We start from the raw sequence: 16,350 nt of genomic DNA, 5'->3' as shown, positions 1-16,350 counted from the left end.
TTCGGGGAATGAATGCTATAGTTTTATTTTTCAGTACCTTAAAATAACAAATTTGTGGGAGAGAATATAAAAAATAAAAGTTAAATAAATAAAAAATAAAATAAAAAGGGGAAGGTAGTAATTTTGATCCACACTCCATACCAGTTGGTGGTGGAAATACACCATTTTGTTGTTTGTCAACCGCCAATAAATTTCAAGAAGAAGAAGAAGAAGAAGAGAAGTGGAGAACTTCTCTCCATAGCATGTACTGTGTCCAGCCCTGCTCAACTTTGTTGAAGCCTTTTGGAGTTCTGAATGGTTGTTATCTTCACTAATCTGAAGAACTGTTGACTGTTGGTGCTAGGAGCTAGCTAACCTGTGTGCTCTTTGTTGAGCCAGATATCGCAAGACACTTAGCCTACAGCTTTGCTGTTTAGCATTTATTTTGCATTTTCTCTGCTACCAGCAGCTTAAGCTGTACTCTCTTGATTGATTGTTACCCTTTTGGAAGCTGTAGGGAGGTGGGCACTTTCTTCTTTTGGACTGCACCCGTTTTCTCCTGTTTTGACGATTAAACAGGGAGTGAGAGTATAATTTTGTTGTTGACTTCCTTTTATTTGACAGGTTTAGGAAGAATTTAACCCCCAGAGTAGAAGTGCTTTTGTTTGTTATTTTGGCAATGTTTCCCCTCCTGAAGTTTTTGCTTCCCTTTAATTTAACTTCCCTTTGTTTGGAAGATATTGTGTACTCTCTGAGCTGTGAATAAAACTTTGTTGTGTGGCAGGGGCTCAGGCAAATGCTCTCCTTAAACCCTTAATATTGTTACATTCTCTTTAAACCCCTAGACACTTAAGACGTAACAATATATTTATAAGCCTTGGACTTCCTCGTTCTGATCGCCGAGTATTGTTTAGCGTTAATCACTGTGATAGCTGATACTTTATGGAGCCTGCTCTAGTTTTCATAGTCTAGTCATAGTCTTGCCTTGCCTGTTTTCCTGGTCCCTGATTCTTGCCACGTATCTTGGATTAACCCTTTGCTTGCTGTTTTGGACTGTTTGCTCCTCGCCTGGATTTATGCTCACGTTTACGGATTACCCTTCTTGTCAAGCCCTCTGGATTACGTTTGCTGTCGTCTGACTCAAGCCCATTTAGGATTGCTCTTTTGTCTTGCTTGTGCCATACCTGTTTGCTGTTGTTCGACCCTGCCTGTGTTTTTGACTGTTTATTAATAAAAGCTTGCACGCGGATCCGCACGCCTCTCATCTCGTCAGCTCCATTACAGTATCTGTGCTGTTGTCCAGTTGGAATTTTAACCCCAAAATGGCTACTGTGCCACCTAGTGGCTGTTACACAAAACTCAGTTTCGCCTCTTGGTCTTCTACAGGTGCTGGTCATATAATTAGAATATCATCAAAAAGTTGATTTATTTCACTAATTCCATTCAAAAAGTGAAACTTGTATATTATATTCATTTATTACATGCAGACTGATATATTTCAAATGTTTATTTCTTTTAATTTTGATGATTAGAGCTTACAGCTCATGAAAGTCAAAAATCAGTATCTCAAAATATTAGAATATTACTTAAGACCAATACAAAGAAAGGATTTTTAGAAATCTTGGCCAACTGAAAAGTATAAAAATGAAAAGTATGAGCATGTACAGCACTCAATACTCAGTTGGGGCTCCTTTTGCCTGAATTACTGCAGCAATGCGACGTGGCATGGAGTCGATCAGTCTGTGGCACTGCTCAGGTGTTATGAGAGCCCAGGTTGCTCTGATAGTGGCCTTCGGCTCATCTGCATTGTTGGGTCTGGTGTCTCTCATCTTCCTCTTGACAATACCCCATAGATTCTCTATGGGGTTCAGGTCAGGCGAGTTTGCTGGCCAATCAAGCACAGTAACACTATGGTCATTGAATCAGCTTTTGGTACCTTTGGCAGTGTGGGCAGGTGCCAAGTCCTGCTGGAAAATGAAATCAGCATCTCCATAAAGCTTGTCAACAGAAGGAAGCATGAAGTGCTCTAAAATTTCCTGGTAGATGGATGTGTTGACTGTGGACATCAGAAAAACAGTGGACCAACACCAGCAGATGACATGGCAGCCCAAATCATCACTGACTGTGGAAACTTCACACTGGACTTCAAGCAACATGGATTCTGTGCCTCTCCACTCTTCCTTCAGACTCTGGGACCTTGATTTCCAAATGAAATGTAAAATTTACTTTCATCTGAAAAGAGGACTTTTGACCACTGAGCAACAGTCCAGGTCTTTTTCTCCACAGCCCAGTTAAGATGCTTCTGACGTTGTCTCTGGTTCAGAAGTGGCTTGGTAGCCCTTTTCCTGAAGACGTCTGAGCGTGGTGATTCTTGATGCACTGACTCCAGCTTCAGTTCTCTCCTTGTGAAGCTCTCCCAAGTGTTTGAATCGGCTTTGCTTGACTGTATTCTCAAGCTTGCGGTCATCTCTGTTGCTTGTGCACCTTTTCCTACCCAAATTCTTCCTTCCAGTCAACTTTGCATTTAATATGCTTTGATACAGCACTCTGTAAACAGCCATACCTTTCATTAATGTCCTTCTGTGACTTACCCTCTTTGTGGAGGGTGTCAATGTTCGTCTTCTGGATCATTGCCAAGTCAGCAGTCTTCCCCATTATTGTGGTTTCAAAGAACAAGAGGTACCCAGAATTTATACTGTAGGGAAAAACTTTTGAATGGTAGTGTGTGTGTGTGTGTGTGTGTGTGTGTGTGTGTGTATATATATATATATATATATATATATATATATATATATATATATATATATATATATATATAATATTATTATTATTATTATTATTAGTGGTCGGGCCATTTTTTATTTCTTTTTATAGATCGGGCTCGGGTCGGACTCAGGCTCATTTAGCTTCTCTCATTTTATTGTGCCCATATACGCAAGAGAGCACACATGGCTACCGTATTAAATACTGATTATATTATAAATATTATACATCGCCTAAGCAATGCGCAACGCATGCAGGCATTAGCATACAGGTGATAGTTGACCATGCAGAGCATCAGGGAGAAGTTGGGCGTGGAGTTACAAAAGTTCCCAATGCTTCGAAAAGCTGCATTTTGATCAGCCATGCATTTGATGATGATCCTGACTCGCCATCTCCTCACTGGATGCGCCATTAGAGAGAAATGCATCTTTAGGGATTTTATAATGAAAGAGTTTTTGTTTTCGATTCGAATTATTTCTTTTTAAAGTAGTAATTCAAAGCTTTCTATAGATACTGTATTTATCAAGTCAGTGTGGCAAGTAGGCTATATGCTGTGTTTCGGTTTTTCAGAAGCGCTCAGCTTGCTCAAAACCGAAACTGCTTTTTTTTTCTTTTTCTTTTTTTATAAAAGCACATTTTGTTGATATTGTGAGTGCACTTCAGCTTCCACTCTCTGCACAAACTACTGGATATGCATCAGTGCACATTTATCTAGGTCAAGCGTTTAAACTAACATTGTGGAGCTGTTTTATAATTATAGATTTAATTTTAGAGAAGTGATGATTTGAGGAAGCTAAATTGATCAAACATAGGATAGGCCATGATCAACTCGCTGTCTGCCGCTGGCCGCTTGGTCGTTACTTTAAAAAACAAAAACGTACATTTAACGAATAAAAAAACTCCAAACGTTTTTCTAAATTAACTTAATAAAATAACGAAACACAATCACTTTGCCATTTCATACAAAACTGAACTATTTTAATAGCTGAAACAGTAGTAGATAAGCTGTTTTGGGAGAAGGGGGAAAAAAGACGGGCTCGGGTCGGACTCGGGCCGAGAATTCTGATGAGCTGTTGGACACGGGCCGGGCTAGGGCCTGAGCGTCTCGGGCCAGGGCCGGGCTAGGGCCTAAATTTTAGGCCCGTGCAGGGCTCTAGTTTCTAGGGGTGTGCGATACTGCAAATTTTGGTATTGATCCAATACCAAGTAAATACAGGGCAAATATCGCTGATACAGATACCCCCTCTTTTAATAACATACATTTAAATGACCAATTACACTTTGAAGATGAACAATAACTTATGTTGATATGACTAAAATATTACATTAACCTTAAAGCTATGTGGATATTATTTGCCTTTCTGAAAGGAGTTTGCAAGCAGAGGAGCCCAGAATATGAAAGCAATGCGTAAAGTTTCGTGTTAAGCAGAGTTATAAAGAGAGGAAAAAAAAAAAACTTAACGTGGCCTAATGCATTAAGAAAGTAATATTGAAAGGCCTACTCAGTAAACTGATGATGCAAACTATATGCAGGCAAGCAGCCCAGGATATGAACGCAAAGTGCATGCATGTTAAGTGTTTTCCTCTGATAGAAAACCTTTATAAAGAGAAAAACTATTTGGCTTAATGGTTGAAGACTGTAATACTGTATAAAAAGGCCAAATTCGGTAAACTTAATGGGTCTGGCTTCCAGTCTCATCCGCTTCCAGCAATTTTTAACTGTACAAAACAGCTCGTTTTGCTGCTTGCTTGGTATTGCAAACTGGTGTTTCTTACCATATGATTTTAATGAATTGTCTTAATTATAAACACACGGTGGATCGCACAAACAATTTTACCTGTTATTTTTCTCGTGATTTCCCTACCGTGCCTAATGAAGTGGACATCTCGCACGTTCAGTCTATGAAAAAAAGCTTACTTCCACATTGAAAAAGGTGAATAAGTTTGGTGCTGTTGCCACAGTAGCGAATTTGTACCGTTGCATCTCTCGCTGTAGCCAATATCCGCTTGCGCTTGGAGCCGCTGAGTCACGTGATGGCATAACAAAACACTAAAGCAGGGAGGAGCAGTAATGTTTGCATACGAGACGTGAAAAGAGCGGTATATAAACACACAGACATCATGTCTATTCTTTGTTGAATGTATTAAGCAATATATTAAGTGTAGAGGAGAGAAAATTAACCTAAAGTATCGATCTAATCAGACTAGTATCAACGTTGGTATCGATACTATCGATATTAGGATCGATCCGCACATCCCTAGCAGTTTCCCCGGTAAGGCTGTACACAAAGCAGCGCTCCGCTCACAAAAGTTGCTTTATCAGAGATTACATGCAAGATGAAAATGACATCCAGAATTGTCTGATAATTGTAACATACATATTTACATACATAATTATTCAGGTGCATGTGTAATAACTTGCAAAAACTTGAGGCTACAGCACTTCGTCTGATGCACTCAACCAAGCGTTCTAACCACGAGCTCGTCCCTCTCCACCGCCCAACCATTTGAATTTCCGTAGGCAGGATTTATTTTAATGATATTCTAATGGGCCGCTTTGTCATGTCACAACAACGCTGTAAGTCCAAACAAGCCGTTCGTTGTAGTCCTTGAAAAGGATCTCCCCCCCCACCCCCACCCTTTTGGAGTGTACTTTGAGATTTGCAACTTTGTAGATCTTTTTTTATGGCCAAACACTACACACTTACTAAAATTCAAAAAGTGAAAAAGCATAATAGGACCCCTTTAACAGAAGGAAAGTACATATTGAAATAAAGACCCATAAGAGGTGACTGGAATGCCATTGTTCTGTGCATTTATAGGATACAGTATACCTTATTATCTGCTTTAAGCTGAGTGCCTGCTATAAATGACATCTCCCTTTGTTCAGGTACACAATTCACCTGTATGACCTGATCTGTGAAGGTTCATGGGAAGATAAAGAGACCTGTATTTATTACACAGACTTTGTCATGGAGATGGGCATTCTTTTCCTAAATATGATGCATCATATCCACATGCTGGTGAGACAATCATGTTGTTGTTGGTTTTTAAACTTTTATTTTTTAAACAATTAATTATGAACCATTGAGAGAGGAATATTTAGTTGTTTTATTACTATTAAATCATATATTTTTAGCATTTTTGCCTGTCTCTTTTTCAGCTCTATGGAAATAATTGGTTCTCTGTGGCTGATTTTATTATACTGAGACAGTTACATTTCTTGTCTCAGGAAATGCAACGCAGGTTACATCATCACAAAAACTACCTGCATATTTATGATGTTTTGGACAAGAGGTAAGGGACTTTTAAGCCTTCCTCACCATAGTTGGGTAAATAGTGGTGAATAAGAGACTACAGCAATGCTCCAACACGAAAAGAAAAAAATCTCCACACTGTTCCAAATGTGGGGGGAAAAAAATGCAGTCAGAAATGTTTAAAATGTACCATGATTTAGAAACACTGGCACTCATAGCAGTGTTAGATTTTTGTAATTTGGTGCCAAGGTAATATAATATATAGTGTGGTGTCATAAATATATATTAAAATTTACAACAAAAAAAAAAAAAATTATAATTAAAAAAACACATTTATAGCTTTATGATGTTAATAAATGTGAAAATGTGTCACACTTAATGATACTGAAATGTCAGTTTAAGTTTCTCAAACTCTGTTTCTCCCTGTAGTGTATTGTTATGCTGTATACTGGTTTATTTTTGTACATGAGTAAAGTAACAGCTGTTATATGTGCCCTCTGTTTTGGCAATTGGCAGTAATGAAGTGAGAAATGATGGGCCTCCTGAATTATAATGTCTCTTGGCAGGTTTTCTATGGCTACAATGGAAGAGCTGGCATCTCATGATGACAGATGTGCTGTCTGCTGGGAAAAGATGTACACAGCATACAAACTACCCTGTGGGCACCTTTTCCACAAGTATGAAAACTCACATTACAGATAGAGAAGGATTTATTAGTTACAAAGAATTACTTATCCACCCTAGATGATGGCTAAGTCCTTTACAGTATTTGAATATAATCTGTCATGCAGCACTGAGCTGAATGGGTGACTCTAATAAAGTATTATGCTTTGTTGTGGAAATATATCAGACAATTTCCCAGGAAATCTCTTTAAATGGTCTCCAAGATGCTGGTACCTGTGTGTGTTTTCAGGTCATGCTTGCTTTCCTGGCTAGAGCAGGATATGTCATGTCCCACATGTAGGATGTCTGTAAATATAAGTGGCGGTCATACCAGAAATGAGCAGGAGGGGGCATCACTGTCACTCAGTTCGGGCCCAGCTGCTGTGCCAAATACAAACAGACCTCCAATCAATCACCACAGTCACCTCTTCCATTTTCATGGTACACTGAAAATTATCCACTGTATATAGTAATTCTTCTTATTGCCCTAATGGTGCTGTGGTCACATCTGAAGACTTCAAAATGTCAATATGGGTGTATCTGCTTTTTATTATGTTTGAATGCTGCTTTAAATGAGAATGTTAGACATTTTCCTCTGAAGTTATTTTATATTCATACTTTAGGGTTATTTTGTTTTGGGTACCTATTTGGATTCACCTTGCCATATAGAGTAAAACCATTTTATTTTTACAGGTTCCCAGATTGCTAACTGGCTACCTGGCTTTACAGTTGAATTTGTGCACTCTTCTAATATGATTATTCTACTGCAGGCAGACGACTCACAGGTAATAAAGTGAGAATCTACATTGTCCATAAAAATCGTTTTCTGTTGAAATAATTACCATATTATGCCATACCATATTTACCAAAAAAAAAAAAAAAAAAAAATTGTTACCATATAGTTGAAAATAGTTAGCTAAAAGTTCACATTTTTATCTGATTGCCATTATCCATTTACTGGTTTTCAGGTACACCAGGAGGAAGAGATGTTTCATCAGGTAGACCTACCAGAGTAGTCAATTCTAAAGATTCTAAAATGAAGAAGAATGTACCACTGACTGCATTTCTTAGTGCCTCTCCTGACAGCTCACTGAGACCTGAGCTGGTTTAAAAAAAAAAAAAAAAAGACACTGTCGGCTTAAGTTGTTTGATGACAAATACATTTTAAGGAAGACTGTAGAAAAGTGTGTATTTGCACTATAAGGCATAGTCTGCCTTTCCCTTTGAACTTCTTGATGGCACTGTGCAAGTGCAACGTTAACAGTTTTAAAGTGCTAAGAAGATCTGAAAATAAAAATACAATGTTTATTATATTTCTTTATATAAATGAGCTCTAGTAGAATAACTGAAGAAATTATTTTCTTCATAAAAACAGCTACCTCTTACAGCCAAGTAAAGGTGTTTATTTTTATTTATTTTTTTAATTCACATAATTCGTGTGTATGTTGAGCTGCGTAGTGTGATGGATTTGACATTTGCACAATTTTAAGCTCAAGCTCTGTTGTAGACTCCTTTTTAAATGATAGTCAGCATGTTACATAGTGGTTTCGCATTATCTATATTTTTAATGTCATTTTTTTTTAGACTTTTTTTCCATTTAAGCTTTAATAAATCAAACATTTTTTGATTGATTGTATAACTTTCGACTCATCATACATTGTGTTTTCTGAGAACAAGACAACTTTTTAATCTTTGTAATTTATGTATATGAAACTAATTCATTTATCAAACATATGTTAAAGCGGGTGGCAAAGTCAGACAGAACACTTGTTTTTCCGAAGGCTAGTGTTTTTCTTGCGTGCTTCCAATTACAGTTCATTCATGTCAGTGTTTATGTGCGTACGAAGACCACGCGGAAGAGGGCGACACTTCTCCGAAGGGTAAAGCACCAAGAGTTTTAAACCGAGACATACTCTAGTCTATAGAACAACAAGTTCCGCACAGAATAACACATTACTCCACACAGCATAAACATCTCTTCACGTTCACGAGTAGCCAACTTTAAAGCAAGCCTCCTGACGCTGTGAGTAATAATGGTATTTATAATAGACTATACTGTGTTTGAGTCGTGCTTGATACTATTTGACATAACGGAGTAACGTTAGGGGAGATCCGGATTTCTAACACATTTTGTTATTCACTACTTTTTTTCTCCCGGTGTTTAGACAGTTAGGTTTACTGTAAGGATACGTACACGTATGTATTAAATTAATGTTGAACTTTGGTCCAAGAAATAAAATGCAGTTAATTGAATGCACTGTTTAATAGCAAGGCGTGTTCACACTACATTTGGTTGACATAAAATAATGTTTTTAAGCTGTATGCTCAATAACATTTTCATGTTAGTAAAACATTAAAAAGATACCACAGGTCGACGTTTTTGGCAGCAGATCTACAGATAACGTTACACTATCAGTGAAGTGGCCTGTGGGTTTTGCTGACTATATCCTGTTGCCGGGGTAAAGTTAGGAAGGAGTCATTTTTGCAGTTTATAAATAAATTTGGATGATCCTGGGATTACGACAAATTCTGAAAGTTACAGTATGGTTTCGTAACATATAAAACACATTTTTTTTTAAATATTGGAAACAAATAAAAGACACTTTTGAAACGACCGTATATAACCTAGCGAAAACAAGCTTTTAATTAAAAAAATGTATAGCCTATAAATAGGCTCTAAAATATTGAGACAACCTCTGAACGTGACAAATAGCCTGGGTCTCCCCTTCATCCATTTCATTTCTTTATTGGATTTAAAATCAACTTCTCAGTAATTGAACTAGTCAGCAACGACTAACTATTTTTTCCCTCGATTGTCATAAATATTTGTATTTCTGATTATTTTTATTAGAACAAATCCTTTGACTTTTTTTTTTTTTTTTTTTTTTTAAATCAGCGTCATAGGATGTTAATATATAAAAAAGCAGGCATCAGAGGTGCATGGATGCGGTGGTTCGTATGCACCCTTCTCTCACTTCTCCATGGAGCAATATCCGAAACCAGTAGAGCACTGGATATAATGACAAAATATCCACTGATTGATGGGTATGACTTACTTTTCACTTTCATTCATTTACACATCATTCATTTTTATTTTTAATCTGTGCTTTAAAAATAACTGGTTTATAATATTATATAGATGAGAATACTGACAGTAAATGGCTTTAGAGAAGGTTGTAGTTGCACCAACTGCAATACAAATGGTATTGTGATGTCTTCTCTTTCTCTTTACTCAGACACAATGACCTGGCATTACGTCTGAGAATGCACCATAATAACAAACTAAGCACTTTCAGTATGCACAACAATCTTAAACTGGCTACAGATATTCGTCGCCTCACTGCTGGCCATGTTGGAGGACAGGTAATTTCTCTTGGCTGATCTTGAGTATAATCCGAATCTTTAACCATTTGTAAATTTGAAGTCACAAACCTATATTTGTGTATACTGTATATTGTGTATCAAGTGCTGGGCCTGATGAACAAGGTTGTTCTGCCCCAAATTCACACACAGCTTCTAATATTGTACAGTTCCATGAGCAGTATATGATTATCTGTAACCATTATCTTAAAGTTCACTCTCCTCTTCTTATAATTTCTTTAATAAGTCACTGAATTTCACTGAAACTGCGCATTTCTCCCAAAAATGTTCATATTTCTTAGACATTTTTGACCCTTAAGTGAGTGGCCAGTTTGCTGTTTTGGTTATTTTGTGAATGATTAGAGATAAATAAGTCCTGGATATTTGTTAGGTTTTTTCAGCGTACGTGTTGTGCACAGCTCAGGACAAAGATGCTGTTAGACTGACCTTGGAACAGATTGATGTAATTCATCGTATGTGTACTGAAAACCCAGAGATGGAACTGGTCACCACAGCTGAAGGTACTATTGCACCCCAGCCTCCTCCTGACCAAGTCATTTCACTTTGCTGTGACTGAACATTTGGAAGCAGGCCCAGTTCTCACCCTCAAACAAAGTCAATAGCACCCTCACTTATAGCTGTAATAATGTCATTTCATTGCAGATTTGGCAAACTATCCAGTGCGTTAAGGTTTGTGTGAGATTGGTTTCTATTTCAACTTGTTTTGCAGCGTTGAGTAATAGCCAGTCACAGACATATCTGTTTATTTCTTGTACACAACAGTCAGTCAGAGCCATTTAAGAATCCACTCACTGCTCAGATCGCCGGAGTTTTTGCAAGTGTTGTGGTCAGTACGAATCTACTCATTATAACAAAGTGTAGGCGCAGTGTAAATAAGAGATTCGTTGTGCAACATAGAGACCTTCATTGACTATAATGTAACTTTGTGAGATCACGATGAACTAAGATGCATGACAGCTTTTTGGTGATTATATCAGAGCGTTCTTTGTGCAATAGCAATGGACGACACTAAAACCTTTATATAGCCTAGGGTTAGTCTATATATTAAGGTTAAAGCACCGTCACTAAAAAAAAAAAGCACCCTCAGCGATTTGACATAGAGATGGGCCTGTTTTGAAGTTTTCAACTTTATATTGAACAGTTTAGGGAATTAATGTAATATCCTTTTGCTGTAATATTAATGTTTATAGGCTTTTTCAATTTTGAGGGAGATCTATTGCTGGTAGAAAACTATGACATTTGTTACAGTTTTGTCTTCCAATGACTGATTGCTTCTAGTACAGACATGTCTTTTATTTCTCAATGTGTTAATCATAATCAATGAAAAAGTCAAAAGTGTTGTTCCTGCCAGCTGAACAGAGGCTGTCAATTATATCACTTATCTTCTAGCAGTTTGTTGCTTTGAGGGAAAGTTCACACAAAAATGAAAATTCTATCATCATTTATCATGACTTTTGTCTTATGCTGAATATAAAAAGGTATTTGGAGAATTATTTTTTTTTCACCATACATTGCAAGTCAGTGGTCCCCAAAACATTCTTCAGAATATCTATTTTCATGTTCCACCGAAGTGTCATGCAGGTTTAGAATCTCATGAAGGTGGGTAAGTGATGATAAAACTTAGTCTCTTCAGGGAAAGTTTAAAAATAAAAATTTGAATGGCATGAAAGTTCCTTCGGAAGTCCATATCCGGAGATGTTGTAAATTATCTCCAGTAAATTCCAAATTAACAAGATTCTTGCCTACACTTGTTGTGTAAGTGAAAGGAGAAGAGACTATATGCAATTTCACAGCTACCTGCCTGAGGATATCCTCACTCAACATGATTGGATCAGTTCTTTCCATACGTAACACTGCCAAACATTTAGACTGCATTTCACATATCACATACACTACCTTCCAAAAGTTTGGGGTTGACATTTTAATGTTTTTGAAAAACATTCTCTTTATGCTCACCAAGGCTGCATTTATTTGAACAAAATAAGTAAAACAGTAGTATTGTTTAATATTATTGCAATTTAAACAACTGTTTTCTATTTTAATATATTTTAAAAATGGAACATTTGTCAAGTTACATAAAATGTAGCATTTCTTGTTATTATCAATGTTGAAAACAGTTAATATTTTTGTTAAAACCATGATACGTTGTTTTCAGGATTCTTTGATGAATAGAAAGTTCAAAAGAACAGTGTATGTTGGAAATTGTTTTATATAAAAAGATGTTTATTAGAAACTATTACTTATGATCAGTTTAGTGCATGATGAATGTCACTGAATGCCAGCTGAATTAAAAAACAAAAAACAAAAAAAACTTACCGACCCCAAACGTTTGAACAGTAGTTTATAGAAGTGTCTGCAAGAGTTCTTTGTGAAATAAGGGTAGTACCTGGTATTGATGTTGTGTAACATAATGTAGAAAGACCAAAGACTTGAAACATGATATTAGACGTGTTGTTTTGTTTTTGTTTTTCTTGGAGATTGAAGAATGTCAGGTAGTTTCAGCCAAATGACAAGTGCCTGGCTTAGAAACAGATAAGTTGTACTCAGCCATGATCACTGCACGTTGTCTGTTCACTTCATTTTACAGGGATAAATAAAAGCACTAATGTCCATTGTGCTCAGATTATTACTGTTGTGGAGAGAAGAGGGAAAAAGGATTACACATTGTTTTATATGTTTGTGTCTTTAAACTATTAATAAACAATTTGTTTGTGTTTAAGGAATGAGGAATAGTACAAAAATCGCATGTCTAATCAGTGTAGAGGGAGGCCACTCCATCGACAGCAGTTTAGCAGCACTACGCATGTTTTACCAGCTTGGAGTAAGATCCATGGCCCTCACACACAACTGCAACACCCCATGGTAAATATTCACCATACATATACAGCATAAACTAATAAAAATAATCTGTGCATTTAAACAAACAAGTTTTAATACTGAATTGAGAGAGGAGCACAAATACAATTTATACTGCATACTTCAAGACATACTGTCCCTGAATTTTGATTGGTCCATTTCATATAGTTAAATTTATTCATTTTTCTCCAATAATGTCATGTGTAGGGCTGAGAGCTCATCTAGTTATTACACATATTACCAGCAGAAGAATAACAGCCTGACAGATTTTGGCAAGGTAAGTTTTTCTTGATGAATCAGTGGTCAATAAAAAATGTAAAACGGATAAAGATAAAGTTCAATGCAAGATAGTTGAATCAAAGTTACTCTTGTATTTAGTGGGGAATTTGACCTGGTATTAAAGGCCTCTTTCATTCTCTTCTATATTTGGAAATCCCTGTCTTGTGTCCCCTTTTTGAACCTTAAGTCTAGAGACAAAAATTACTGAAAGTTCAAAGGCAGTTTTTTGTTTGTTTTTTTTTGCTTAAAAATGGCTTCGATCCTGGAGTTACTAAGATATTCAAGATGGTGATTTGCATATCCTATTTGCACAGTAGATCATCATTACCTTTGAGGAAAAAAAAATCTGGAGCATATGTGTTAAAATTGCTGACAAACTTGTACGCATGACATATAAAAGACAACTATTCAACATATATCATTACAATATTGCGCACAGTGAGCCTATTATGTTATATGAATTAAGTACATGGGAAAAACGTCTGCACACTCTTCACGCTCTTCATAAATGATTGTGATGCATTTACTTTGTTTTTGAAGTATAACATGACTAATATCAGAACCTATTTTGTATTGGAATTCACTTTGGCACTTATTATTTGTGATTTACCTCATAGAATACACAGCAAAAATCCAAATGGGATAAAGTTCTACAAATTTACCCTAACTACCCTGATATGTTGAATTGAACTAAGTGGATCAGAACTAACTGCTTTACTCTGGTAATTAATGAATTGAATCATTCTCTAATCGACTCTTCCCAGGCAGTGGTGAATGAGATGAACAGGTTGGGAATGCTGGTTGATCTGTCCCATAGCTCGTGGGAGACAGCCAGAGCTGTGCTGAAACATTCTACTGCTCCGGTTATTTTCAGCCACTCCTCAGCTCATGCTATCTGTAACAATATTCGTAACGTACCTGATGACCAGCTGCTGCTGCTGGTGAGAGCTCCTTTTGTAGACCCCCCAACTCCAAAATGCCAAAAAAAGACAGTGATGGAAATGGCACATGTGTTTTGACAATAAAAAAAACTTTAATTTAAGTAGTTTTTGTCTACTTTTACCAGTATGAAATGTATGATATTTTGAAAAGAACAAACTTTGCTTTCTTTCTAGAAAGAAAATGGCGGGCTTATCATGGTGAACTTCTACAGCAGTTTTGTAGCGTGTTCAAATAACGCAAACGTGTCTGTTGTGGCTGGTAAGGCACTAGATTTCTTTTTTTCTTTTGTTTTCTTTATTTTAGTTTTAATTTGAAATGTATAATTTTAGATCATTTTGATCATCTAAAGCGGGTGATTGGAGCTGAAAGCATTGGGATTGGAGCAGACTTTGATGGGGCACAAGGGCAAGTTAACATCTCATCTACATCTCATCTGTATTGATGTTGCAGAATTTTTGTTTACACACACTTCTTTGCTCACACTTTATCGTACCTCCACAGAATCCATGCTTGCAGAATTCTGCAGAAAAGATTGTAGATTTCTGCAGAATTTAAACAAAAATTTTACATTTCAATTTTTTAGCTATCAATAACATTGTAGTACTCTCAGCACCAGTTAACACATTGTACAATATTTCAATCAATTCAGAAGAATTCATATCCCCAAGAACCACAAAGAAAAGCATGCAGATTGTGTCTGTGGCCCTTGTCTGTATGTCTGTGTGCAAGTGTTTATGTGTGTCTGTATTATTACAGATTCCCTAAAGGCCTGGAGGATGTCTCCAAATATCCAGCACTGATTGAGGAGCTGATATCAAGGAATTGGACTGAGGAAGAGCTGTCGGGAGTGCTAAGACTGAACTTCCTCAGAGTGTTCCGAAAGGTTGAGCAGGTCAGGAAATGAATTCAGTTCCCAGTTCAATTAGGTCAGTTAAGATATGTATAAATCTTGACCTCTTTAGGGGCAGTATAAATATAATATACACCCACCCTTGCAATTGAAATGAGTAAACATAACATAGCAAACATAGGTTTGTTGTGATATTGTTTTCTCAACCACTGACCACTGGTCACTTTGGTCACAAACAGCACCTGTGAATCTCATTTTGGATTTCTGTAAATATCTCAAAGCTTTTAACTCTGTAAAGGTCATCTCTTTGGCTGTTCTTTGTTTTTGGAATTGGATAACTCCATAAGACATCCCAGCTGAAATGTTGTCTGAACTTTCTCACGCACATTCTTACATTATCTTGTTCCTCAGCTTCTTCCTTTCTTGAACTACAATGGTGATCTTTACAGCCAGATGGAAATTCCTTCCAGTTCCTTTTATTTTCTTTGAAAAATTATTTGTCCTGCTCTCAGTGTTCAGAATTTATCTGATCACATTATAGCCACTATTATAGCCCTCTTCTTTTAAATTACAGTTGTTATTGCAACATCCACTTCACAAAGCACCTCTACTTTATGTCTCAAATCTCCAAACAGACCAGAGAAAGTGTATCTGTTACATCAGGCCTGCCAACTCTCAGACGTTTGACACTGTTCTCAGGCCACATGTCTAAAAGCATTGGGAGCAAAGGGAACACTGACAGTGTGCAAGACCATGAGACAGGGAGTTATTCAGACCAATCAGGAGAAATATATAACTTAATTGTAAATTAAATTTATTTCCATGCATGCCGAGTATTCAGCCTCCCTCTCATCTTGCACTGTGTGAACGCAGGCAGGTCATTGAGTTACAGTTACGCTCTGTCTTAACTAAGTTTAGATTAGTTACTAATATATTCTGTATCCTACATAGAAATAACCTAGCGTTAGCATAGAAATTTTTGCACCATTGCAGCAGTTATTCTACATCATTTTATGATACAAACAGTACCAGTCCTCAGACTAGTACCACTAGTCAAACAAAACTACGCTTACAGGTTTTGTGTTTTAAGACCCCCCCCATAAGAATTCTTACTCCAAGCTGAAATGAGTTGGCGGCCCTGATATACATATAGTAAACATACATATGACACCTTACCATCCTGTTCTTGATAATATATAAGATTCTTCCTTATCCCGAAGTCAATGCTCTGGTTCAGCACATTTAATCTGATGAGATTTTATTAACTGTAGCTGCGCTCAGTTTGGACTGGAACCAATGCAAGAAATATTTTTAAACCCTGTTGTCTCTATCAGCCTTATGTATCACTTCCACAAACTACAGAAAACCCTGTCTTCTGGT

At 36.8% G+C, this 16,350-nt stretch overlaps 1 protein-coding gene across 5 annotated transcripts in view; it reads left to right on the top strand.

Moving 5' to 3' along the window:
- Positions 1-16,350, top strand: part of LOC131543663 (dipeptidase 2-like) — a 33,815-nt gene that overhangs the window by 15,615 nt on the left and 1,850 nt on the right. For all 5 annotated transcript variants that reach the window (XM_058781225.1, XM_058781224.1, XM_058781223.1 and 2 more), the window contains 15 exons: positions 5,633-5,765; positions 5,906-6,039; positions 6,566-6,676; positions 6,913-7,103; positions 7,356-7,447; positions 7,631-7,660; positions 9,559-9,707; positions 9,899-10,025; positions 10,414-10,543; positions 12,764-12,905; positions 13,107-13,176; positions 13,943-14,119; positions 14,294-14,378; positions 14,450-14,525; positions 14,877-15,012. In XM_058781225.1, the coding sequence (XP_058637208.1) occupies positions 5,633-5,765; positions 5,906-6,039; positions 6,566-6,676; positions 6,913-7,103; positions 7,356-7,447; positions 7,631-7,660; positions 9,559-9,707; positions 9,899-10,025; positions 10,414-10,543; positions 12,764-12,905; positions 13,107-13,176; positions 13,943-14,119; positions 14,294-14,378; positions 14,450-14,525; positions 14,877-15,012 (1,783 nt within the window). The remainder of the gene's footprint in view (positions 1-5,632; positions 5,766-5,905; positions 6,040-6,565; positions 6,677-6,912; positions 7,104-7,355; positions 7,448-7,630; positions 7,661-9,558; positions 9,708-9,898; positions 10,026-10,413; positions 10,544-12,763; positions 12,906-13,106; positions 13,177-13,942; positions 14,120-14,293; positions 14,379-14,449; positions 14,526-14,876; positions 15,013-16,350) is intronic.

Source organism: Onychostoma macrolepis, chromosome 07 (genome assembly GCF_012432095.1).
Source record: "Onychostoma macrolepis isolate SWU-2019 chromosome 07, ASM1243209v1, whole genome shotgun sequence".
Taxonomy (NCBI): Eukaryota; Metazoa; Chordata; class Actinopteri; order Cypriniformes; family Cyprinidae; genus Onychostoma; species Onychostoma macrolepis.
This window is presented reverse-complemented; position numbering and strand designations above follow the sequence as displayed.